The 26,639-nt window shown below is 36.4% G+C and overlaps 2 protein-coding genes and 1 pseudogene across 4 annotated transcripts; 2 read left to right on the top strand and 1 right to left on the bottom strand.

Annotated features, from left to right (window-relative positions):
* Positions 1-7,876: 7,876 nt before the first annotated feature.
* LOC143562866 (WD repeat-containing protein ATCSA-1-like) lies at positions 7,877-10,813 on the bottom strand. Of its 2 annotated transcripts, none has more exons than XM_077050553.1 (8): positions 10,584-10,813; positions 10,263-10,520; positions 9,591-9,750; positions 9,324-9,499; positions 9,022-9,238; positions 8,775-8,929; positions 8,510-8,688; positions 7,877-8,435 (listed from the first exon to the last, which is right to left on the bottom strand). In XM_077050553.1, the coding sequence occupies exons 1-8, from the start codon at positions 10,731-10,733 to the stop codon at positions 8,390-8,392; spliced, it is 1,341 nt and encodes a 446-aa protein (XP_076906668.1). In that variant the 5' UTR covers positions 10,734-10,813; the 3' UTR covers positions 7,877-8,389. The 2 variants fall into 2 exon arrangements, with proteins under 2 accessions (XP_076906668.1, XP_076906669.1); XM_077050554.1 differs by having other exon boundaries at positions 7,877-8,449; positions 8,527-8,688.
* A 1,202-nt stretch (positions 10,814-12,015) lies between these two features.
* LOC143562848 (uncharacterized) lies at positions 12,016-14,790 on the top strand. The gene is made up of 3 exons (XM_077050538.1): positions 12,016-13,619; positions 13,706-13,800; positions 14,339-14,790. Exon 1 carries the CDS (start codon positions 12,087-12,089, stop codon positions 13,260-13,262), a length of 1,176 nt encoding a protein of 391 aa, XP_076906653.1. The 5' UTR covers positions 12,016-12,086; the 3' UTR covers positions 13,263-13,619; positions 13,706-13,800; positions 14,339-14,790.
* Positions 14,791-22,994: 8,204 nt separating this feature from the next.
* Positions 22,995-26,006, top strand: LOC143562846 (protein NPGR1-like; annotated as a pseudogene). Its single transcript, XR_013140565.1, has 5 exons — positions 22,995-23,245; positions 23,374-23,632; positions 23,710-24,928; positions 25,424-25,568; positions 25,654-26,006. The product of XR_013140565.1 is annotated as a protein NPGR1-like (transcript).
* Positions 26,007-26,639: the final 633 nt, after the last annotated feature.

Raw genomic sequence — 26,639 nt, 5'->3', positions numbered from 1 at the left:
ATTGACAGACAGGAAAAATGTTCAAACTCCAATCTATTACGTCAGTAGAACACTATCAGACCCAGAAACGAGATATTCGATGTTGGAAAAGTTAGTTTTGGCATTAGTCTATGCCGCCAGACGAATCCGCAGATATTTTCAGGGTCACCCCATCAATGTACTTAACGGGTACAAACTCAAGAACGTGTTGAGAAAGCCTGAATTGTCCGGTAGACTGGCAAAGTGGGCCATTGAATTAGGTGAATACTCAATCGAGTATAAACCAAGACCGGCAATCAAAGGAAAAGTGCTGGCGGACTTTGTCACAGAAGTTACGCAACACAAAGAACAAGAGTGTTTGATTGAACAACAACCCCAAGCACCTCCGGAACAAGGACAAATTTGGTCATTGTTTACGGACGGAGCCTCGAGCAGTTAAGGATGTGGTGCAGGCCTAAGACTAGTCAATCCCGAGGGACATGAATTTGCATACGCCATCAAGTTGGACTTCAAAAGTACCAACAACGAGGCGGAGTATGAAGCCTTCTTGGCAAGCCTGCGGATAGCGGAAAAGCTTGGGGTGAGACACTTGGAAGCACGGGTGGATTCTATGCTAATTGCGGGACAAATAAATGGAACATATGAAGCCAAAAACGATGTCATGGCTTCTTATTTGTCACAAGCGAGGGTCTTGATTCGCCCATTTACCTCCTTCAACCTTATTCACTGTAAAAGGAGTGAGAACAAATCGGCGGACGCTCTTAGCAAGTTAGCTTCAACAAATTTTGAGCATTTTGCCAAAGATATTCATGTAGAAGTCTTAGACCATCCATCCGTTCCCCAGAATCAAGTCTTGGTAATTCAAACAGGCGTCGAATCATGGATGACGCCAATTAAAGCTTACTTATCTTCCGGAGCACTTCCAGCTGGGAAAGTTGAAGCTTGGAAAATCAAACACAAAGCTTTGAATTAACAGATGATTAATGGCATCTTGTACCGGAGATCATTTCTTGGTCCGCTATTACGTTGTGTGGACGCGGAAGACGCAAATTACCTCATCCGGGAAATTCATGAAGGTATTTGTGGACTTCATGCGGGTCCAAGAATGACAGTTGCAAAAATCATGAACGCAGGATATTACTGGCCTGGTATGCATTTAGACGTTGTGCAAGAAATCAGAAAGTGCGATTCTTGCCAGCGTCATGCCCCAAATACCTTACGACCAAAGAACGAACTGATTCCGGTAACATCTGCCTGGTCGTTCCAGAAGTGGGCTATTGACATTATGGGACCTTTCCCAGAAGCTCCAGTACGAGTCAAATTCTTGATAGTGGTCATTGATTACTTTACCAAGTGGGTAGAAGCCAAACCAGTTGCCTCGATAACGGCATCAACCGTAAAAAAATTCCTTTGGGAATTCGTTATTTGCCGGTTTGGCCTACCACAAGAACTGGTAAGTGATAATGGGACCCAATTTGCTGACAGCGGGTTACAGGATTGGTTGAAAGAACTTCAAGTCACTCAAGTCTTCACATCTGTAGCACACCCGCAAGCAAACGGTCAGGTCGAACGGACCAACCGAACTATCAAAGAAGGGATTAAAGTGAGGTTAGGTACTAAACGAACGGGTTGGGTTGATGAATTGCCTCATGTAATCTGGGCATTCCGCACCCAAAAGAACTCTAGAAATCTGGAAACACCGTTTAGCCTAACCTATGGTACAGAAGCTATGATCCCAGCAGAGATCGGGATTCCATCCGCGAGGGTTCTGTTGATTAATGATAACAATCATGAACTCCGGATGAATCTCGATTTGCTTGAGGAAAGAAGAGAATTAGCATTGATCCGCGAACACAATTATAAGTGACAGCTTCAGAAATATTATATTTCGCGGGTTCAAGAATGCATATTCGATGCGGGAGACTTTGTCTGCCGCAACAACGAGGCATCCGGACAGGAGCCTCCGGACAAGTTAGCCCCAACTTGGGAAGGAACTTACAGAATCAAACAAGTATTAACCAAAGGCGCCTACAAGTTGGAGAAATTAGACGGGACTGAGATTCCTCGGACGTGGAATGCAGCACAACTAAAGAAATGCTACATGTAGTGCTCATAGTTGTCTTTTATTTTCGGCCTGCACGCCGACATAGTACAGTAATTGTGTAATTCCTTTTTCTAAAAAGGCTTATGCCAACGAATGAAAAATATTGAGTTAGTTCCACTTCATTCCGATAAGCTGTAATCTTTTATTGAGAAAAACGAAGTTCCGGACAGACACTTATATTATAGAACATAAACAAAGTGCGCCGGAAGGAAAGCAAGACTTCTTATTATTACTCAAAAGAGATTACAAAAGGGAAGAAAAGTCCACAAGAAAAACATTGTATCTATGGGACGACGCTTTCGTCTTCCGCAGCACTATCAGTTTCTTCTTCTTCTTCTTCTTCTCCTTCTTCAAGATCCAGCAACTCCTTTAGTCGCTCGATGGCATCATCCTTATCTGCGAGTTCCGATATATGGTCAGAAAGGGAAAATTTCATAGTATCAAACTCCTTGGTTTTCTCGATAAGGATAGAGGCAGTATCCTTGCCGGCTAGCACATGCTCCTCCGGAATCCGGCCGGCAGAGCCAAATTCATATCCTTCTTCGAATCCCATTTGTCGGCCTGCTTGCACGGAAGCACAGAGGAGTATCGCAACACAATTCTCGAGATCATCACTGTTCCGAATGTCAGCAATAACCTGTTAAGAACAACAAACAGATGTCAGCTCATACACATCTGAACTGATTAAGTCAAACAGACTTCGTACCTTGGGAATAACTGTTGACAGAAGCCACTTCTTATCCGCCTGAGCCCGGATAAGATCCATTTTGTGCTTAGCACATTCCATAGCTTGGTCTCGGCTCTTAGCATTAAGAGCAGACAAGCGCTTGTCTTTAGCTGCGGAGTCAGCCTGAAGGGTCTTTATCAGCTCAGCTTGGTCATCCAGCTGTTTTTGGATAACAGCCTTAGCAACAAGTTGTTCGGCTTTCGCCACCTCCATAGCCCGATGGCTATCCCGGGCATCTGTCAACGCTTTAAGAGCTTCTTTCTTGGCGTCCAACAGTTTATGTTTAGTCTCTTCCAGTTCGTCATTCATAGCTAACCAATCCCGGCGAAGTTCCTGGTTGGTAGACACAGCATTCGCCACATGATAAGAGTTGGAGTCGAACAGGTCTTTGCGGACGCGGCGACGCTGTCGTTCCTTCTCTGCAGGAGGAAGACTCTCGTCGAGATATTCCTGACAAACGTCCGCATCAATCAGTACCGAGTTCCGCCGTAACGTCCATCAGGGATGATGCGGAGCAGTATCGTCACCCACTTGAGAAGAGGAAGTTTGCCCTCTATGTTTAAACACATTAACCCCACCCGGATCTTGGAAGTCTTGCTCATCGTGGGGTGGAGATGTGTGGATTTGATCAGCCCCACCAACCTCTTTGTCCTTAGTAGAAGAAGAATCCGACAAATTGATCGGTGAGGTTGGTGGAGTTTGGAGTTTGGAAGCAACAGAATCCTTGAAACCTGAAAGTTTCCAGAGCAAAAACTCCTTGAGGTGTATATATAAAAAGAAGAAGAAGAAGAGATAAACGGAAGAACAATCGTAAAAGGCCAAGCCTTACCTTTGGAAACGTCTCGAGCAGACAACTCCCGAAGACGAGCACCCAAGTCAAGGACTTTGGTTTTATCCTTCTTTTTCTTCTTCTTAGGAGCAGCATCGGAAGATTGTGCTTTCCGCTTGCCAGTGGCCTTTGAAGTGCCCGCATCCATATCCAAAGGTTCACCCTCAACGGTTCGAGGACCACCCTCCCCACCTATTGGCTTGATGTGAATTAGTTTATAAGACATGTAAAATCATATGTACTCAAATTTAAACATAAACCTTTGCTCTCATGATAATTGTCTTTGCAACCAATTTTAGACGTTGAGTAATCGTCTTTAACAAAACAATTTATGTAAGAACACAATTTGTTATGAAGTTCAACACTTATTCCAATTATCATTATTAACTTGGGAATCAAATTCATTATTATAACCGAATGAAAATATACCAATCTGGAATAATATGCTTGCTATCTTATTAGCTAAGCCATAGATCATGCAAACATGAAGTTGCGATCTTGATAACCATTTAGACGATGCATCGATTTTTAAAACACTAAATGGTATCATGTTAGGATATGTGTATCCTTTTCTCAATTCCATAACATCTAGGGATTCACACCCTCATTCAGTTGGTAAATAAATGACTTCCCTTGAGAGCAATATTACATGTATAATGAAGAATCTTTTGGTTCCTTAATAAATTTCACATCATTGACTAGGTGTGCTCTAACCCGTCACGTCATAAGATACTCATGATCCATAAACTTTAGGTTTATGATCGTATATGTATTATGCTTATTTCATACAAAATTGAAAACACAAGAGAACATTTTGATATCGTTTAAAACGACCATATTATATCACTTCTCATATTTTGTTCTCATACATGATCATCCCCTTTGCCACTTATGGTGGTTGATCTCATTATTAATATTAATATCATCAAACTTCTGATGATCAATCTCATTATTAACATGATCATTATTATAATTTTCTCATATGTGTTCATGATTGCTACATTCACACCGACCAATATATCGTCGCATTCACTTTAGGGAATGGTATGAAACCAAATTAGTTTCATGGCTTTCATTATTTTTCCGAACACGGATACAAGATTACTTTAAACTTTCATACCTTATAATAATTACTACTTTAGAAGCAAATTTGAGATTCGACCAACACAAATTGTTTTATTAATATTTTCCTTAGAAATTAGCTTTCTCTTCACATAATATACATCGAGAAATAACTACATGATCTTTCAGGTTTTAGTAATCTAACATCTTATGATCTCTATAAATTGATAATGAGATCAAGGAAAATGACACACATATTTTATACCCTTTCATGCAAGTGATAATAAATAGCAACTATGATTTGGTTGTTCTTTGACAGTATATGCACATAACAACAATATACGAGTTCAAATTATGCAATCAGTGACATTTTAACATTTAAGAAGATTCAAGAAATAAGATTACATGTATATAAACATAACTTATGTGTTAATCTATCACAGTTGAGCCAATGACAAGTATATCTCATATATGGGTATTTTCACTCTAATTTGAAACAAAGACAAATATCTCTATCATATTTCCATGAAGTTTTATAATAGCATATAAATTTTCTTGTTGTTTGGACTAATAAAGAGGTATCATGAAGTTCCCAATGTTAAGTTTACAAACATATATCTTTTGCTCAACTAACATCTCATAGGTTCAATTCTCATATAATTCATACAAATATATAGTTCATACAAATAAGTGAAAGTTATCATAAAATGAGATGAACCAATCAGTATAGAGATCGATAAAGCTTATACTAATATATATAAACTATAAATGGTAGTTGTATTTTGGTAATATCATGACAATAAATTCTTTGACTAAAATATGTAATATTTATTTCTCGCACTCAAAAATAAGAAACTTGTAGACAGAGAAACCATGAAAGCATCATTTATAACATAATCATGATGAAAATCATTTAAAACGGAATATACAAAATACTTACAAACAACCGAACATGCATAATATTTAGACCACCCGTAGTGGTGCGTTATGTGTAGCTTCAAGGACGAAAACGCGGGGGGTATACCGCCCCCCCGCGTTATGTTAAAGTTTTTATTTCCGCGTTGTGTCTAAAACGCTAGAATGGGCACGAGAATCAAAATGTTACCGTTGAATGGAGCCGTTGGAGTTTAAAAAAAAAATTAATTATATTTATACTATATAAACAAACCAAACTCATATTTTTTAACACATTCCTTCCAATCTACCAATTTACACAAATATTTACACTAATATTTCTACCATCATGTTTCCAAACAACAACCAAAGTATTCTCGGTTTCGGTCAATATGCCCGTCAAGCCAACCAAAATCCACAACCGAACCAATCTACCGCCCCGACTCCAACCGTACCCGTCCCGCAAATGTATGACCCGCAAATGGCCGCGTACTTTGCACTTCTACAAAACTCTATGCCAAATGCGGTGCCCGGTTTCCAAAACCCATTGACAAACATTTTTGCGGGTTCGGGTTCCCAACCCGCCCCGGAGACCCGATAGTCCAATCTCTAAAAGCCACTCGACGAGCGAAAATTTTAGAAAAATATAAATGAGTTTTAGTTTTATTAGTATTATTTATGTTTTTTTATTTTAATTTGATGTATTTTTTTTAATTTAGTTTAATGTAATTTTTATTTGGAAGTTTAATGTAATTTTTAATTTTATGTTAATTTATTTAAATGAATTATTATTTAAAAAAAACAAATAAAATTATAATAACTGGGCGCCACGTGGCGCATAACCCCTGGATGTGGAGAGTTATGACAACAGCCTGTTTTTGTACAAAACCATAACTCTGACTGGGCGTCACGTGGCGCATAACCCCTGGATGTGGAGCTTTACGACTACACATGGTCTTACTAATAATGCAATTTTATACTACGGAATGCAACACGAAAAATCCAAACTTAAACACAGATAACGAAGATTATAAGAAAAACAAATTGGTTTCAAAAGAAGATTTTCGTGCATATAATAAACAATCGACTCAATATACAAGAATGAAAAGATATACAAGGATGAAAAGAAAAGATCAGTTATTTGTTTCTAATCTTAACAGATATTTTCTTTTTTTTTTTTACCTAAAATACCTTTATATTAAAGGACATGTATTTAATAAATTCTTCATATTTATATATGGATGGAATCATCATGTTAAATTAGTTTGTCGATAAATCTTTTTCTTTTTTATTCCTCTCTTAACAGTTTAAAAATAAAAAAAACAGAGATATAAAACAATTTGGTATAACTAAACCATATAGTTATTGGTATTTTTTTTAATATATATAAAATAATCGTTTATCAAAACTGCAGAATCAATCTATAAACTAAAACTTTATAAACAATTAACCAAAACACATATTTGGTTTATATCAATCATGAATTAATTTAATTATATATCTAGAGATTAGAGTAGATCAAAGTTTAGTTATGGTGGACCGAAAATCTCAGCAATTAAAAGAACATGAATTTGGCACCGGCCCATTGAAGTAAACCAATAAGGGAAAAAAAACAAAACGAAAGAAATCAATTGACCGACCAACTCATGGAGCACTTTCTATATTTTAAAACTCTCTAGTTATAATAAAAGGTGAAATAATTAATAGTTACCTCATTAACTAGCGGAAGAAACAAGCGAAATTTACATAACTCCCGTTAATCAATTCGTCTTACATAGAGATTAGTACCTGTAATCGATTTCGTACAGATCTTTAGATTGGTGCTCCACCGCATCTTCGTGTAGAGTCTCGTGCTGATAACGTGTTGTGAAACAAGCCTAATAGCTAAAGAATAAGAGAAGACATGTAAAGAGAAAGATGGAGATTTCATTAATTAGGTGTGTTCTACAATATGATACAAATGATATGTATATATAGGAGAAGATAACTTAGAGAAAAAGCCTAACTATATTTGGTATTGATAACCACAATAATATATATTTATAACAATTGTGAGATAAAACATATAATTTGTATAAGTGGTAAGATGCTATAAATGGTATCATAGAGACTCAATTGTGGAAAGGATGCTGAATTTGCCAATTAAACACATTAATAATGAAATTGAGATTCCAATTTCAATAATTCCAAATATCCAACTTCCAACACATTATTGAGCTTTGTGAACCAAACACACCCTTATTGTGTTTCCTCATGATGTGATGATGGGATTTGACATGATATGCTGATGGGATTTGACTACTAGTTATCACACAGTTGAGGGGATTGAGTCCATAAGCATAGATTGTGATTTGAGTGTGCTGCAAAACAAGAACATTACTGTCAGTGCAACGGCTGGGGCGAGGACAAGGGGTTAGTGGGGCCTTTCAATTGATTTTTAACCTTGAAAATGGTAATGGATTGATATCGACTTGCGCCCTTTCATTGTGTAACAGGGTTGAGGCCGAAACGTCGTTGTTAACAGTATTTGTCACACATTAAATGGTATCTCAGACGCATTTGAAGCCACAACTATTGGCCAGGAATGAGTATGACCTCAGGATATGTTGATGTCATGTTAACTAAATTCAATTCAACAACTTTCTAGTTTCTATAAAAAACAAAGTGTAAACTAAAATGCTATTCAACACACAAATACATCAACAGCAGACACCCTTAACATAAAGCACTACGTATATAGCATACAACTAATTAGTCAAACCATAAAAGTGGGATTGTAATATCTGCAAGCAAATCAGTCACTCCAGTTATCCTCATCAACTGCAGAAGGCTGCCCGGTTCTACCACATTCATCCTGCAACATGTCACAAACCGAACTAATTAACAACTTAACAATAACTCAATCTACAGTTACATTACTGCATGACATACCGCATCATCAGAAATCAACTTGGGAGGTGACCATGTAAGTATTTGTCTGTCATTACCACCTGTGTACAGTTCCTGATCATTGGCGCTATAGCAACAACAATTTACATTCTCATAGTGTCCTTGAAGTGTCATCCTACTCCTCCCTGACCACACATCAAATCCCTAGACATCCATAAAACATGTTTAAACTTTATAAAATATAAATATTCATACAAAAAACATATATCTAATGTTGTTAAGCGACATACTTTAACAGATGTCATGCATGGAAGAAAGACGATGCCTGAATCCTGAGTCACAGCCAACTGTATTGCTTTGCTGCTTTGCATACGCACCATCTCATAGTGCACAAGTGTGTTGCACCCAGATTGTATGTCCCACAATCTTAATCTTGAATCAGATCCTATATATAACACATGTATACCCAAGATAAGAGAAATTTGAAAATGAGTATATTGTTTGGAAAGATTATTCATTGTGCAAATCAGGCTGAACCTGCACTTAGAAGATACATGCCGTCCTCAGTTGCTTTCAGCCCCAAAACCGCACCATAATGAGCAGTAGCCCGATCTTGACTGGTCAACAATCCAGGATGAAGTCTCTGCTTACCAGATCCCTTTGCATGTTTAAGAATCTTGTTATTACCAGAGTGCTTTGAGCTACTTCCAGAACCTACTTTTCTCGGTGGTGCTCGAGCTTTAGATGTTGAAACCTAACAATAAAACAGATCATATGATTTTTTTCAACATGTAACAAGAATAACTTTTTATTATAAAGGTGTCTATGAAAAAGTCAACCTTGGTAGCGGAAGGGTCAACTAGAGGTGGACGCCGTCCAAGCTGAGAGTGTGATTGATCCAAAACAGAAAAACATCCTGCACGTCTAATGTCCCAAAACCGTATCGCTCCGTCACAACCGCCCGTCATTAAAATCCACTCGCTAGAAGTTGACCACTCCACTGACATTACACCATCTGTCATCAACAGAATAATGATAACACGAGCTTTCAGATCCATGTGTATAATATGCTTAAACTAATAACTTAATATATAACATCAGCATACCACGATGACCAGATAACGTGTGAGCAAACGCCCCTGAAGCCATATCACAAAGCCGAACCTGTACATCTTCAGTTGCAGCAGCAATAAGCATGTGAGACGTGGCTAACGTTGACATTGCAGTTCTGTAAACCTTTCCTGGCATTTTAAAATCCATCACCACCTATAAAGAACAAAACATTACAACAAAAGTTCAGTTTGAGAAACACCATATTTATTAAAAGCCCTCGCTTGTTGCGCCTAGTCCCATTTTCCAGAATTCCAGGCGAGGCCCAATGTATGCACTTCTAGTTCCTAGGCCCTCGCTTCTTAAGTTGACGACACGTCAACTGGTATTGATGACATATCAAGAACAATGATCATTTAAACCATTACCATTTATTACTTTCGAACCTTTGGTACTCTTTCAAGTTTTGGAAACACGTTTGAATCTTCACTCTTTTAGAACTTTTGGTACTAACTAGATGATATTAAATGTTATATAACAGCTTTCGTTTATTCTATATAAAGAACAGGTTCAATTTCCTAACACACAAGATCTTCTAATTTATTTTTATTTAAGTACGTTTTTTTTCCGAGGCCCTCATTTTTTTGCTCCTAGCGCATTTTATAACTACAAAAAACACATAACCGTAACAACAATAAGGTAATAAGAACAACTATCCACACACATACCTCTGTGGTATTGGTATCCCAAACTTTGATATGGTGATCATACGAACCGGTGACAAAAAGACCTGTATCAACCGGATACCATACAGCAGTCGATATGGCATACTTATGCCCATTCTCATGCTGCTTGTCAACAAGTACAGGCTTATGCTTAGCAATAAGTCCACCAGCATCGTACTCAGTAGCGCGTTGAATATCGAAAATAGCAAGCGATGCATCTGATGCTCCGGATAACAAATACCTCCCCTCTGTCAAATCAACCTGATTTTATGATCAAACAAACTGACCTCCACAATAATAATAATAATAATAATAATAATATACCTGGAGAGTATTAATGGAGGCACGGTGAGGAGAGAGAAGCTCTTTGTGATTGGAGAGAAGAAGAGAGGATGAACGATGGGAACGAATACGGTTGGTGAAGGAATTAGGGCGAAGTTTACCCGATTCTCTAGCTCCGATCTGCTTCCACATTCTCCTCGCATCTTCTTCTTACAAGGACCGTTAATGGTTGTTGGTTGGTTGATTCTGCAACTGATCTGTTTTATTGGTAGGCAAGAGAGAGAAGAGTGACGTCAACTGGGGAGTTGTAGATGAAGACGGTTGTTAGTTTAGTTATGTGATGATGCTGGAATGGGCCGAGATAACCCCACATAAGGTACTGGCCCAATTGGTTTGACTAAATTTTGTAATTATCAAGTCGTTAATCGGATGTGGGGTAAGTACTAGTGATTAATCTTGATTAACTGGATTGAATTTAATGTAAAAATTTTAGTTTTATACATTTACAAAATACATTTTGGCCGGAATCTCGTCGAAAACCGTTGACTTTTGATGTAATATTGCCGAAACCCGTTGATATTGGTTGAAACCTGCCGAAAACCGCTGATTTTGGCTAAAATCTCATCAGAAAAAGCCATTCAAGTATGATTAATCCTGATTTTGGTGGATTTGACCAATAATTGGTCGATTAGCCAAAAAAATAATCAATGAAGTGGGGATTAGTGATTAATCGAGGATTAATCAACGCCTATTCGGGATTTTGCAACATTGGACTAGCATATAGGTTTTTAAATCATGCATTGTCAATAACTTAAAGTCGTAAATAAATTGATCAAGTTAATGTAAAAGATGTTAAATAGGTGGCGTTTCAGATATTCACTTTAAAGCGATCAAATATCATATTTTTATAGAACATAAATTTTCAATAAATATTGTATAATCATCTTATAACGTGTTTTAAGAAAATACACTACTCAATCAACGAAATCAGTGACAAAGCTATCATTAGTTTTACCCTGATCTCAAACTACTAAAGAGTAAGTGTAAATGTGGTGTAACTAGGAATACGAATGAGCAAAATCGGTATCGGTACCGATTTGGTATCGTCGGTACCGAAGTTTTAAGTTTCGGGATCGGTACAGTATCGTTACCGGTACGATACGATAAGGTACCGGTATTTCTCCATTCTTTATCTTCGGTGCCGGTATAATCCCGGTACCGAACCGAATATTTCGGTACCGGTACTGGTACCAAGAATTTGCGAATTTCGGGATCGGTATTGGTACCAAGAATTTAAAAATACAACATATTAATCCAGTAAGTGCTTTGGTAATCACTAGTCGTCAGTCAATCAATAAGATCATGACTAATTAATCAACGTTTAGTCGGGATTTTCACAACCATGAATCCAAATCGAAGCATCCATATGGAGGAATAATACCCGAAAATATACTATTCCAATTTCAAGTCTTTCTTGTTAATCTCAAAGACTCAAACTAAACTCCCAATTCCCTTATCCAATCCATATGAAAGTGATCAAATGAAATGAACTTCCTCTGCAAACCATTCGAACCCCTCTCCTTCAATCTCACCCTCAACCCCCAGCACCACCCATTCAAACTCACCACCAGTTTCCGTCCATGCCGCCGTCCAATCCTCGCCTCCGACCACCCAGCCTCCACGTCCGATATCGACATGGTCCGAAACAAAGACGGCATCTTCACCGCCAAACCCAAAAAAGTCGTCATCTTATGGGACCTCGACAACAAACCCCCACGCGGACCCCCATACGACGCCGCTTTATCCCTTATAACCCTCGCCTCACGCTTCGGTGACGTCATTGACGCCTCCGCTTACGCCAACCGCCACGCCTTCATCCACCTCCCTCACTGGGTTCTCCAACAACGCCGTCATCAACGCCATCAAGACAATTTAGAGCGTAAAGGCATTATTACTTCTTCAGACCCGTATATATGCACCGTATGCGGTCGAAAGTGTAAAACCAATGTAGAACTTAAGAAACACTTCCAACAGTTACATGTTAGGGAAAGGGAGAAGAAGATGAATAGGATGAAAATGTTGAAAGGGAAGAAACGGCAGCGGTTTAAGGAACGGTTTATTTCGGGGAATTTGAAGTACGTGGAGGCGGCGAGGAGTTTGGTTACGCCGAAAGTTGGGTACGGGTTGGCCGGGGAGCTGAGACGGGCGGGGGTGTTTGTGAAGACGGTGGATGATAAGCCTCAGGCGGCGGATTGGGCGTTGAAGAGACAAATGCAGCATTCGATGAGCCGTGGGGTTGATTGGTTGGTGTTGGTTTCGGATGATTCGGATTTTGTTGAGATGTTGAAACGGGCGCGGGTGTCGAGTTTGGGGACGGTGGTGGTTGGGGATTGGGATCGGGCGTTGGGGAGGGAAGCGGATTTGTGGGTGTCGTGGAGTCGGGTTGAGAATGGGGAGGTTACGGAGGAGGAGTTGGTGGTTAGGAGTAGGAGTGATCGGGTTGTGGATGGTGGTGATGAGGGTTTGTTTGTTTCGGATTTTGATGAACGGGGTTTGGATGTAGATGGTGTTTTGGATGAGTTAGTCGGGAAGAGGGGCGTGTTTAGTCAGTCCAAGGTTTCGATGTTTTCCGAAGGGGAGGATGAAGATTATGAAGATGACGGAAGTGATTATTTATCGGATAGTGATGGTGAAGAAGAAGATGATTGGTACATCCGATAGAAAAAAATACTCGTATTTTCAGTTCCCGGCGTTATTTGATCTAAAGATTCTTGCTTGTGGTTAGCAATGGCATTTCCTCAAGTCCATTTTTACAGGGAATTCTTCTTTTTGTTGTTTATATATTTATTCTTTTGCATAATGTAGAAAGTTTTGATCTTATAGATTTAACTATTTTATATTAGTTTGATGATCTCAAGTTGTATAATTAATCCAAAGCTTTGATGATAAAGTTAGATCTTAGATGTAGGGAAATGCGTTAAAACTATAGACCGTGATAGATTCTTTGTAATTCACGCTGTATGGTCTCAGCTGAGCATAAGCATGATAACTATTGCACCTACGATCGTGTCTGTAAGGGTATGTTCCTTTTGTTTTCTAAGGAGTGCAGCAAGAAAGTGAAAAGGAATATATTTATCTTTAAACATGCTTATTTGATGCTCCAGGTATTACATCTGTGGTGCTCAGGAAGAGACTAGCATGGCACTTAGAATGTAATCCGTAAACCGTTGTTTGCATAGCGGTTGTCACCCATGGTCAGGTACACTTATTTCTGTCGCTATGGTGTATACGTTATTATGTTTTTCTTCATGTATATCTTATGAATTTGCATACACAATCTATTTGTCAAAATTCGTACTTGGCAAATTCTGCTTTAGTATATTTGCATTTTAGACGACTTCATTTTCTTGTTTAAAGTTAGGGGATTGATTGAAACCTATGGCTTTTGTGTATGCCTACATTATTCCACTTCAAATGTTTCTCCTAGAAGGTTTAGGGAATGCATGTTCTAAACTTATATAATATAAATAAACCAAAACAAGACCAACCACCACTTTAGGTAGGATCTAGGGAGTGTGGGATGAAGATAAACCATATCACTATCCCAGAGTTGCGTGAGTGTAGGTGGGCGGGGTCTTTCTCCTAATTCTACACTATCATTTGGGTTATAAGCCCTTTAAAGAGTAGTGCATGGTAGATCGTAGCGTGGACCATATAAGCCCTTTAATGAGTAGTGCATGGTGTTTAATAGTGGCCAGTATCATTTTTCCTATTCTCACTCTGGATTATCGTTGTAGGCCGTAGGGAAGGCCATTGGAGGTTTGAGGTTATGAAGCTTACACGATGAGCATGTAAACTAAGTAATCGGTCCAGGATAATATGACCTGGAGTTATTTAGCCAATGTACACAATCAGCACCCCTTCAACTAGGGCTGGAAGCCTTCACATTGCAGGCGACACGCCTTTTAAGTTTCAACCCACGGTTGAGGCCAACACCAATAACCTTTAGTGATGACAACTTAGGTTTTAGAATGATTTAAACGTAAATTTAAGGGTGTAGCCGAGTTGAGCTGACACAACTTCAAGTTCGAATACGACTTATTATAGAAATTTAAAGTTGACTCGAGCTTAATTTAGCCTTTATTTAAGTTAAAGCTCGATTATCTAATCAACTATTGAGTTCAGTGCGACTTGATTAGATTACTGGAATTACAATATTATATTATAATCATCAAGGTTGCTATTAGATGACTCGTCCGGGCCTAAGTCCATATATTAAGCCTGATGCTGGACCCCTGCCATCGGGTCATCAAACATCGGTAGTTTAAAATCAAGGTCCAATGACATGCCGTTTGACACAATACATTTGTTAGCAGGGTGTAAAACTGTAAATTATTGCCAAATGGACAGGGGATAAAATATTTAAAAGCCCATAAAGTTTTGAAATGTAAAATTGGCTACTCGAGTCCTAATTCCTAAACAACTCATAATGATTGAGAGACCATGTGAATTATCCATCAACTAGGCGAATTCTTAACTTGAGAGGATGACATCTTAAGGAATTTTATTGCATTTTGATGATTCTTGCATCACATTGTTCATAAGATTAATGGAGATTCTGTAAAATTCAGATAACCAACCAACTGAAGTACTTAATTATATAAAAACAAAAGTGGAAACTGGCAATATACTGCAATACTAATTACCCATGTGATGGTTTTTTATATTTAAAAAACCAGCATATCGGGTCAGACAAGGTGTCGAACGAAACGTTATAATGTCAAGGGCAAGTAGCTTGTTTTTACAAAGAATAACAGGCGTAAACGATCTTAAGACTAAAATCCACATGCAAAATATCAGGATGGAAATTAGGATAGACTTTTGACTTTCAACTCATTAAAATAAACTAACTTTCAGCCATTTCCAAAATAGACTTTTTAGTTATGGATGTCATTATGCCAATGAAAATGTTGACATGGCAGGTGGTGCCGGCGGTGAACACCACCCCGCTGAAATCGGCACCTTTGGCGGTGGAGATTTGAATGCTAATATGCCGCTTTGATTGCCGACCAAATATGAGATAGAAATAATATTTTATTTATTCATATCTCAGTCATACTTATTTGACTTCTTCCAACTTCCAAAAAGAAGAAAAAAAACCTTTTTAAAAGTAGATTCAAATTGAAGATGGTGATGAGAAGAATTTGGGAGTTGCAGATGTCTCATGGGGGTGGAGCTGTGGAGGAGAAGAATATGGGCCTTTAATTTAACCTAACGTGTAATATAATATTCTCTAATTCTAATTCTAATTTAAAAGAAAACTTCATATATATTTAAGTAGGTCAAATACTTTTTAGTTAATAATATGTTTTTGTTAATTTTCTTAAAGAAAAACTAAATATAAATTTTTTTATAAACATCCCGGTATAAATTTTAACGAAAACGGATTTTTTTTGGAAAAAAAACATTTTTTTGTCTCGTAAACGACTTTGACACGCGCTTGAACCGGTAAACTTAGCGAAATATTTACGTTTTTGACTACTCGACAACGATGAGTACTCGAAAATTATTTTTTTTATTTTACGTTTGTTCACCAGATTTAATATTTTTATTTAAGTTATATTAAATTAACTTTACTTATATTAATAATATTATTATTTATTTAGAAAGAGAGGGAAGTGGTGAAATGGTAACCATTTCCATGATATTGTTGAAAATAGTGGAGTAGAGTGACGTATGATGTGGCGCAATACAATGAGAGATAAAATGGCATGTATACCTTATAGTCCTATGATTCTATATATTATAAAAGGACAGAGAAGTAATTTTATAAAAAAATATATATACATTTAAGAAGTTGGCCCTAGTACTTTCATCATCATCATTATCTTGAGTATGCGTTCAATAATGTGTGATGTGGTGGTATAGTAAATGTAGTAACAAAAAGAGCACGTAAGAAAACCAGACTGTCTTATATTTACCCTTCCTTCCAAAGCAAGCCTATATATTCATCACGTGAACACTCTGTGCCAAACAAAACAGACTGCAATTACCCTCTTTGTCTCTATTCCCCATCTCAAAATAATTCTACCAACATTTTCTGCTCTATACTAATGATGTTTAACAGATATTTCTTTAATATAATATATAGATAGTTTTGTATTTAGAAAGAGTTTGGATTGAATAAAAAGAGAAATACATAACTAATATGAATTTGGGGTCGATCGAGCAAAGTTTGGGAGTTTAGTAACGGGGTATCATTTATGGCAGCGTGATCAGACTATACTATGACATTTCTAAATTGTATTAGCTTTAGATTGTAAGATGCGTATACATCGATGCTAGGATAATTTATTCTATTTTGACGGATGCATCAGACATATTTAGGTAATTCGGTGTTTACTTTATTTCTTTTAACAACTTTTGGATCTATCCCAATACCCAAGTAAGCCTTTCTAAGACGGGATGTCAATTGTGCATACCGATTTTGTGTAGGTTCCCTGGACGGATCACACGAGATATCTCGGTCTACTCAGGTGCGGAATCCCTGCGTAGATCGTTACGAGCGTAGAAAGCAAATCAAACAAACACACACGAATAAACCGAAACACGTTATGTATTAATAACTGAACTCACGTGATATGAATCACTGATACAGACTCCCGTCCTCACGTTACAATGAACTCAAACCAGCTTAGATCAACTCGATGAACTCCTCAACACTAAGCCGTAACCTAGTATAAATACACGACAACTTCGCCTGATATGTTCAGGCGAAGTTGTCCATAACTTCGCTTGTTCAACAAGTTCGCCTAGGCGAACTTGTTAACAACTTCGCTTAAACAAAAACATAAATAACATTACAGACTCGATTACAGACACTAGACTATGAACTACTGACATTTATACACCAACATTTTGCTTGACTCACCCAGAAATATCATCAAAGAGGAATCAACTAATATGGGAAAATCCTCGTGAATCAAGTTTTGAACATGAGACCGTGAATATCCCAAATATTACCGTCACCCCATGCTATTGGACAGAATGCCAATTGCTAAGGCCATCAGTAGTGGAAAAGGCCAAACGTCATCACCTTACTTCTACATTGGTTGCTTCCTCATCTTAGCCCCACCATCATCAAACCAGTGTTGTGTACAAAATGCTGGAAGGGTTTTTGAAGGTCAAAACACCCCAGAGCGCCGGAGGGGGGCGGTGTTCCCCGGTGTTTCGGGTCAAAACGTTACCCCATAACGCCGAGTATGCTCGTTCTAAGTGTGTACCCTATTGAGATGTTTGTTTTATGTTCACTGCTATTTTATGATATGCCAGGATACTTGATATAAATCGTATTCTAGTACTCCGATATTTAAATATTTGATTTATGTTTTTGAACTCTCGGATGGGCAAAAGTATATATGTGTGAACCCTCGGGTGGGCAAAAGTAAAATTGCACTAATTTTGACATTATTTTACTAATCTCATGAAAATAACGTTAAAAGTGGTGGAAGGTTAATCAGGCATTATGTGGTGGCGTTGTTAGCCGAAAGACAAGGGCACATGCACCAATCAGCTGGTGTCCTGATGATTGAGTGCTATGTGCCTTATGTCTAAGGCTTGATGCAAAACTACTATCGAGCCGAGGGTATCACCGGAAGCAGCCTCTTTATCCCTATGGGATAGAGGTAAGGCTGTCTACATCTTACCCTCCTTAAACCCTACCATAGCATTGCTATTGGTGGGATATACTGAGTACGATGATGATGATTTATGTTTATGAAGTTTTGATTACGTGTTTGTTGGTTGAATATTGTACTCCACTTATAAGACCTACAAAACATTACAAAAAGTGCTTATTTATCGAAGCTTAGTGTACTTTCATGAAACATATTTAATTTACCAAAGCCTTCAAATTTTAGTTTCTCGTTATGTGATCATTACTTCTCGTATTTGGGTACCGTTTGTCGATTAATTAGATTCTCAATCTTTTAGTATTATTATGTCGACCCACATACTTGACTCATACATATTATTTAAGCGGCAAACTCACACACTCCTTATTTACTCGTAATTTTACACAAACGAGACTTGAACCTTCATTATTTGAAAGATATTTCATCTTATCTAAAAACATTAGTAAAATTAAGCTAAAAGCCTCTTGATGAGTACTGAATAAAGTAGATTGGAGCTTAGAGTATATATGCATATTTTGACTGTATCGAAGGATGTCTTTTAATTCTTTAATTATGTTTATGTCTTTTTTTTTATAACGGTGTTTGGAACTACCCTCAAATCCTCAATGTCTAAGTGAACTTTCATAAGACATGGTGCCGATCATTCATACTAATTTTGACGTTTTAGGCATGAGTCACCAGGAACCCACTAGTCTACCGCTATGATAAAATCTCATTGAGTCAGGTTTATAACATGCACTTCAAAGATTTCAAGATTTAACTCATTTTTATAGTAATTGGACCTTTAAGGCCAATTGGAAGTTTTTGTTTCTATTTCTATTTTTTTATTGAGGTGCTCTCCACATATCACACATTTCGAGTTAGATGTCATATGTTTATTTCTAGATAAAACAATTTTTTTATTCTACCATCAAAACTTAAATGTTAATTTAAGTAACCACGGGTTCATATTAATGTAGGTTGTTAATATGTATACTTTTGTTTTTATATAACAAGAAACTGGGAAATAATTGTAGCCTTATCTAGTTAAAAGAAGAAGACAAGAAGCATTGGTCAACTTATTATACTTTCTAAAAATGCTAACAAAAGTAATCCATCACATGCCTCGATCAATCAAATATTCCTTTCCATAACACTCTTCAATTACCTTATTCCCTCCTTGGTATTACCATTACCAAAATAAAATAACAATAAAATTACCTTTTCCAAGTTTTAAATAATTAAATAAGAATATAAATAGTGACAATATCTATAAAGTAGATCGAACTTTGTAATAAACTTTAATTGATTTTAGTTAAAGTGTTACGGAGGGTTAGTAAATTAAAAAGTAATGTAATGTCACTAACATGTAGAAGTTGTTTAGATGTTACGGTTTGAGATCCGATGTTATATTGAGGTACCAGATAGATGGCGTCCCTATCACCTCCAAAACACTTGGTCTTATCATCATTTGTAAACTCTTTTTTCACTCTCCATCTCCATGTCTTCAATCACTCATCATTTATTTATTTATATGTACTTTAATTTTGATGATTCATTTACATAACCGCTCGTGAACATTGAAGATGTAGCAACTTCTTGGCATGCTTTATTTTTAAGAAAAAAAGGTTTATATTTAGAAGCAATTTACTACATTTTATATACATACTAATAAGATGTATGAATGTTGAATCGACCATCAAAAAGTACAAACAATGCGTAGTGTTTAGGTAGATGTTAAATGCTAATTACTCATCTTACATCCAAATCTTGACGCTTCATTTGATGTTCATTAGTCTTCATGTTAAATGGTAAAGATCACCGACATATAACACTCTTACTCGTAAAGTGGTAAGCACACATTCACTTCTCACAATGTAGGCAAGGGTAATTATTGGCAAGTAGAGATCACCTTCGCTTCTCTATAACTTAGTAGAGATTCTTATATACAAATGTTTCTCTAACCTATTTGATATAAGACTTCTCCCCAATTTCATTTTGGTTCATTCATGGAATTGACAAATGGTGTTGTTTATCTCATTATGTGATGTGCTTCAAACACTTAATACAATCATGTCCCTTTTTAGCAAATTTCTTTGTTTTACGGGAGTGTTTTTGGTAAGCGATTCTTAATTAGTTCGCAGCATTGACCATAATTCCTTTGTATATTTTTCATTATACCTGTTGGATATTTGTGACAATGGATTATATTTCATGAGTATGATAACATTTGCACGAAATACCAGTACCGAACCGAACATTTCGGTACCGATGCCGGTACAAAATATTTCAAATTTTCGGGATAGTATGGTGAAAGACAAAATTACCCTTCATTTAACATTGTGAATTGGATGGAAATGACAAGAAACAGACAACTTCAAGGTTCCATATGCAATAAAAAACGCTTTTGGACGAAACTTGCATAAGTAACCAAATCTTAAGGACGAAAATGACACTTTACTCTTTTACTTGTTAAAAACAATGAACTTCAAATTCAAATAATTTGTAAATTTACATTCCACTTGAAAATTTAAAGGTCATACGTAAAACCTCTTTATATTTATATATTATTAATTTATCGATTTAATAATATCCCGATAAATTAATAAAATTTGATTCAAGCATTATTAATTTATAGATGTTTACTGTACAACTAAAAATTTCACTAAGTTTTAATTTAAAAAAAAATGTACATAACCTCACACTAAAATTGTATATAACTTTCAATGTGTCGTAGCGGCAGAAAGTATGATTTTTTAAAATGGGGACCCATGTTTGATCCTCACCGACAATATCTTAGGGAGGACATGAGTGACTCAATGAAGGAATACCAAAATCTTTGTGTATTCTAGTTCGATCCTGAGGGCGTTTAAGTTTTACCTCAGGTGGGCCTTTGGACGGGTTGATTTCTCTGAAACTGGAGATAATTTGAAGTGTCCTAGTTTGATTTTTGTCATTAGGCCACCATGTACAGGGTACCAGGACAATTCTCTGTTTATTGACATGATAAAAAAACTTAATTAATAATTACTCCCTCCGTCCCATTATAAGTGTCATAGTTTGATTTTTCAAGTCTTTATTGTTTAACTTTGACCGGCAATATTTTTATTTGCGTTATATAATACTTGATGTAAAATATATGAATGGATTGGGTTTTAAATGTATTTTACATTGATATAATTTTTATCAAGTATTATATGACTCGAAAAAAAATATTTATGATCAAAAATGCAAAAGAGCGATTTGAAAAATCAAAATAAAACACTTGTAATAGAACAGAGAAAGTATGATTTTAGACAGGTGAGTTTTGTTGGTGTAGGTTGAATTCAATAATAATAGAATAAGAGTACCATATGTTTATTTATTTAGAAACAAGAACCTGAAGAGTGAAATAGACCATTGAGGAGGCCCTGACCAGTTTCTCACTCCATGGTCCATACCAACCCACAATCCCACATGTTATGTTATGTTATGTTATGTTAACCATCAATCATCATCACTCTCACTCTTCCTTCTCAATACCAGATCTCATTTAATAATTCATTTTCTGTTCTTCATTCTTCACTTCTTCCGGTTTTTAATTTGTTAACATTAGTAACCGCTCTCATCTTCTCAAGGACACACATAAACCAGTCATATCAATCAACCTTCTTTTCATGGCCTTTAACCATGCTTAAAAGCATCGTAAAGTACAAATCACGTTGTCAAATGGTGGTGGTAAGTTCAAAGCTCTCTATCTCTTGTTTTTTATTTCGCTCGTCCTGTCATTTCATCATTTGTTTGTTTGTTTGTTTTCTACCCACATTTTGTCTTTTTCTCTATTACCAACTCAACTCTCTTCATCATCTTATTCCTTCTGTTGCTGCTCTTAGTTTTCATCTCTTTTTAACCATTTCATATGAATTATTAACTTATCAGATCTACATTGTTGTTTTATTACCACCTAAACTCCAAATCTCTTCGCCAATTATTAACAAATGTTTAATTATTTGCCGCTGTTATGTTGATTTTATCGATTGGCACATTTTAACCATTGTTCTGAAGGTGTTTGATGAAATGCCAAGGTGAATTATAAGATGTAAATTGTTGTTTTATTGCCTAAACTCGAAATCTCATCGGTAATTATTAACAAATGTTGGATTATTTTGCTGTTTTAATCTTTATTTTATCGATTGGTGTGTTTTAAATACTGTCCTGAAGGTGTTTGATGAAATGCCAAGGTGAATTATGAGATGTAAACTGTTGTTTTATTGCAAACTCGAAATCTCATTGGTAATTTTTAACAAATGTTGGATTATTTTGCTGTTGTTATCTTGACTTTATCATTTGGTGCGTTTTAAATATTGTCCTGAAGGTGTTTGATGAAATGCCAAGGTGAATTGTGAGATGTAAATTGTTGTTTGTTTTATTACTTAAACTCGAAATCTCATATTAACAAATGTTGGATTATTTTGCTGTTGTTATCTTTATTTTATCATTTGGTGCGTTTTAAATATAATGCCAAGGTGAATTGTGAGATGTAAATTGCTGTTTGTTTTATTACATAAATTTAAAATGTTGGATAATTTTTTGATTTAATCTTAATTTTACCGGTTGAAGCTTATATGGTATAGATTTGGTGTGTTTTAAATATTGTCCTTAAGGTGTTTGATGAAATGCCAAGGTGAATTGTGAGGTGTGAATTGGTTTATGCTGAGAGTACTTTGTGTTTATTTGATTTTCAGGTGGGATTAATGAGTGAATTGGCGTATTAGAGTAATAAGTAGCTTTTGTGTAACAAGTAGAAGCCAAATTATTATAGATTTTTGATTAAACAAGGCAAGTTGAAAGATGTTGTGTGCGTGTTCGGGTGAGCAATTTAAGGTAGAAGAGCCGGTTTCTCGATCACCGGAGTCGTTAGCTACACGGGATTTCTCAGCCAGTGGTCTTTCTTCTCGTACCGGGACCGGAGATTGGGACTCAAAGTTTGAAGATGCTCAAGTTGATGAAGCTGAGTCCACTCTAAAAGAAGCACTGTCTTTGAACTATGAGGTAGAGCTAACTGCTTAACTGTTTCATTACATGTTTGCCATTGTTGATATAAATTTGTTTGCTTCTTTTTTTGGCTACTTTTTGAATGATGAGTGTATACATGTATGACATGTTATATGCAACTGTAGGAAGCTAGGGCTTTGTTGGGTAGACTTGAGTACCAAAAGGGCAATTTTGATTCTGCTCTTCAAGTTTTTTATGGAATCGACATCAAAAGCTTGTCACCCCGGATGATTAAAGCAATTAGTGACCGAACCCTACAACAGATTTCAAAATCTAAATGGGAAAATGGTCTGTTAGGTTTGATGTCCCTGCATTCAGTGAGTCTGCTTCTTGAAGCGATCCTACTTAAAGCAAAATCACTTCAAGCAATGAGCAGGTTTAAAGGTATGATACTTAATGGATCACATTTTATATCATAATACTTTTATTCCTCTGAATGTTATTTTGTTTTGTTATATCAGAAGCTGCAAAGGAGTGCAGGATGATCTTGGACATCGTTGAATCTGCATTACCTAATGGAATGCCTGAATCCATGTTTGAAGACTGCAAGTTACAAGAAATGTTTCACAATGCGTTAGAATTGCTTCCAAAGTTGTGGATAGAAGCCGGGGTTTTAAACGACGCTATTGTAGCATACGAAGGGCTTTAGTTAAGCCATGGAATCTGGTCCCGCAAAGGTTATCCGCCTTACAAAAGGACCTGGCTGCAATTTTACTTTACGGAGGTGTTGAAACAACCCTTCCTCAAACCAAAACATGGGATCCGCATTATCCTAAAACCAGCACAGAAGCACTTCTGTTGTTATTTATACTCATGAAGAAGTTATCATGTGGAGAAATAAAATGGGATCCTGAAATTATTAGCCATTTGACTTTTGCATTGTCAACGTGTGGTCAATTCGAGTGTCTTGCTGCTCATATTGAGGAGCTTCTTCCACGAGTGTATAAACGAATCGAAAGATGGTATTCTTTAGCTCTTTGTTACAGTGCTGCTGGTCAAACCGAATCTGCAATAAACATTTTAAAGAAAATTCCAGGGTCATCTGAATCAGAACATGAACCACATATTCCTTCTCTTCTATTGGGGGCTAAATTGTGTACTCAGAACTCTAATCATGCCCATGAAGGAATAATATTTGCTCGAAAAGTTATTGAATCGAGTAATCTAGAAAACGAACATTTCAAAAGCATTGCCCACAAGTTTCTTGGGGTTAATTATGGAAATGCAGCTAGGGTTTCTTTATCAGATTCTGGTAGAGTGTTCTACCATGAAGAAGCTTTGAATTCTCTTAATAAAGCTGCTTCTTTCGGTGATACTGGTGTTAACAGTGATCCTGAAGTTATATTTTATCTTGGATTAGAAAATGCGATACAAAGAAATTTGGATGTAGCATTTGGTAAAATGATGTTATATTCTGATGTGATTGCTGGTAGCTCATCAAAGGGTTTTACATTATTAGCGTTGATTGTATCAGCTGAGCAAAGATTTAAAGATGCTGAAACCATAGTTGATATTGCTTTGGATGAAACAGGAAGAGTCGACCAATTGCAACTTCTTAGGTTAAAAGCCGTGCTTCAAATTGCTCAAGAACAGCCCAAACAAGCAATCGAAACTTACAAGATTTTATTAGCCCTAATTCAAGCACATAGTGAACTTCATAACAAGAACATGGACTCTGAGGTATATGCAAATTTATCTCTTCTTTTATTACATTTATATACAGTTTTTATAATTATTAGTAACTAGTTTGGGTTTCCCCGTGTGATGTGGTGGGAATATTGTGCATGCATGTATACAGCCCGACCTATTAAAGCACGTGCGAAAGTTGTTTACGATACCAAAAAATACTTTATTTTGAATAAAAATTCCGTTTTCAGTACAATTTATATTGGAATGTTGAGAAAAAGAACGAAACATAGCTGTGTATGTAGAAATTTTAAACAATTAACGAAGAAAAGTTACTAGAGAAATATAAAATTAAGTACCAAAATGAGATATTAAAATATTTAATGGGTTAAAATTTTATATTATTTTTAGTTTCAAGGGGTGAAACTGAAACTTAATTTTTTTTAAACTTGAACGCTTAAAAAAGGTAGCAAATTGTGATTGGCCAAGTTACTATTCATGGTTTGCAAGTTGCTATATATATAATTTCCATTTATATGATTTTGACAGGAAATGGATAAAAAACTAGAAATTGAAGCTTGGCTAGATTTAGCCAATATTTACACCAAACTTGGATCATTATCTGATGCTGAAATCTGTGTTAGCAAAGCCAAATCGAAGGATTTCTACTACCCTGGAGCTTGGCATTCAACGGGTTTGTGCATAGATTCATAAAACATTGCTTCAATTTTTTTTAATAAAATTTTGATCTTTGTTGTAATCTTGAGGGCTTCTTGCAGGTTTGTTATTTGAAGCTCAATCTTTACACAATGAAGCACTTATTGCCTTCTCGGTTTCATTGTCTATAGAACCGGATTATGTCCCAAGTATTATTTCAACAGCAGAAACTTTAATGAAAATGGGTGGTACCGAAACACTTCCAATTGCAAGAAGCTTCTTAATGAACTCTTTGCGGTTAGAGCCTACTAACCATGATGCATGGTTTAACCTGGGTTTGATCTGCAAAAAGGAAGGTTTAGTGGTGCAAGCTGCGGATTTTTTCTAAGCTGCACATGAGCTCAAGTCATCGGCTCCGGTTCAGAGATTTGTGTAGCAACGTCTTGTTAGTTGAATTTTGTGAATACTCAAAAATATGTACATTCGTTCCACTTATGAGGTGACAGATGTTAGAATTCGGTGCAAGATAATTAATGTCGAAGTCAGTTTTTGGTACCTGTTTGATTGATCATCCAAGTCTTAAAGGTGATACGGCCCGAAGCAACACAAAAAAAGATTATCTTTTACATTGTCATGTCTAATACACTTTATAGACAGGTGTTTGGGTTGTGCTGTTTAACCCGTTTAATTAAACAGGTAGAATTCAACAAACTCTTTGAAAATTAGAATGCAAAATAAAAGAAATATGTCTCACAAACCTGTTTCCGACTTGCTTAACCTATTTGAAACTTACCAACTTGTTTATAACTTCATTCAATCCGTCAATTAGGTTGACTCGTTTAGATAAATGAGTCACAAGTTATGACACAAACAAGGGTGGTGTTTTAAGTTCTTTAGTTTAACACCTTAACTTGCCAATCCAAAACCCTTCAACATGACATGATTATAAGCCCTAAGATTTTAACACTCTTTTATGATTCCTTACTTTAAGCAATTTAACCCAATCATTAACTTAAAAGTACAACTTATGAAGAGTTTAAAGCTCACTAATCCAACAAGCATTTGGTATAGTTAGAACTGGTTCCAATAGAGTAGATCAATTCAACAT

This window comes from Bidens hawaiensis, unplaced genomic scaffold, assembly GCF_021521415.1.
Source record: "Bidens hawaiensis isolate Kalapana, Puna unplaced genomic scaffold, B.hawaiensis_p1.1 tig00021180_1, whole genome shotgun sequence".
In the NCBI taxonomy this organism is placed as follows: Eukaryota; Viridiplantae; Streptophyta; class Magnoliopsida; order Asterales; family Asteraceae; genus Bidens; species Bidens hawaiensis.
The sequence above is the reverse complement of the archived record's forward strand: the minus strand, read 5'-3'. Positions and strand labels throughout refer to the sequence as shown.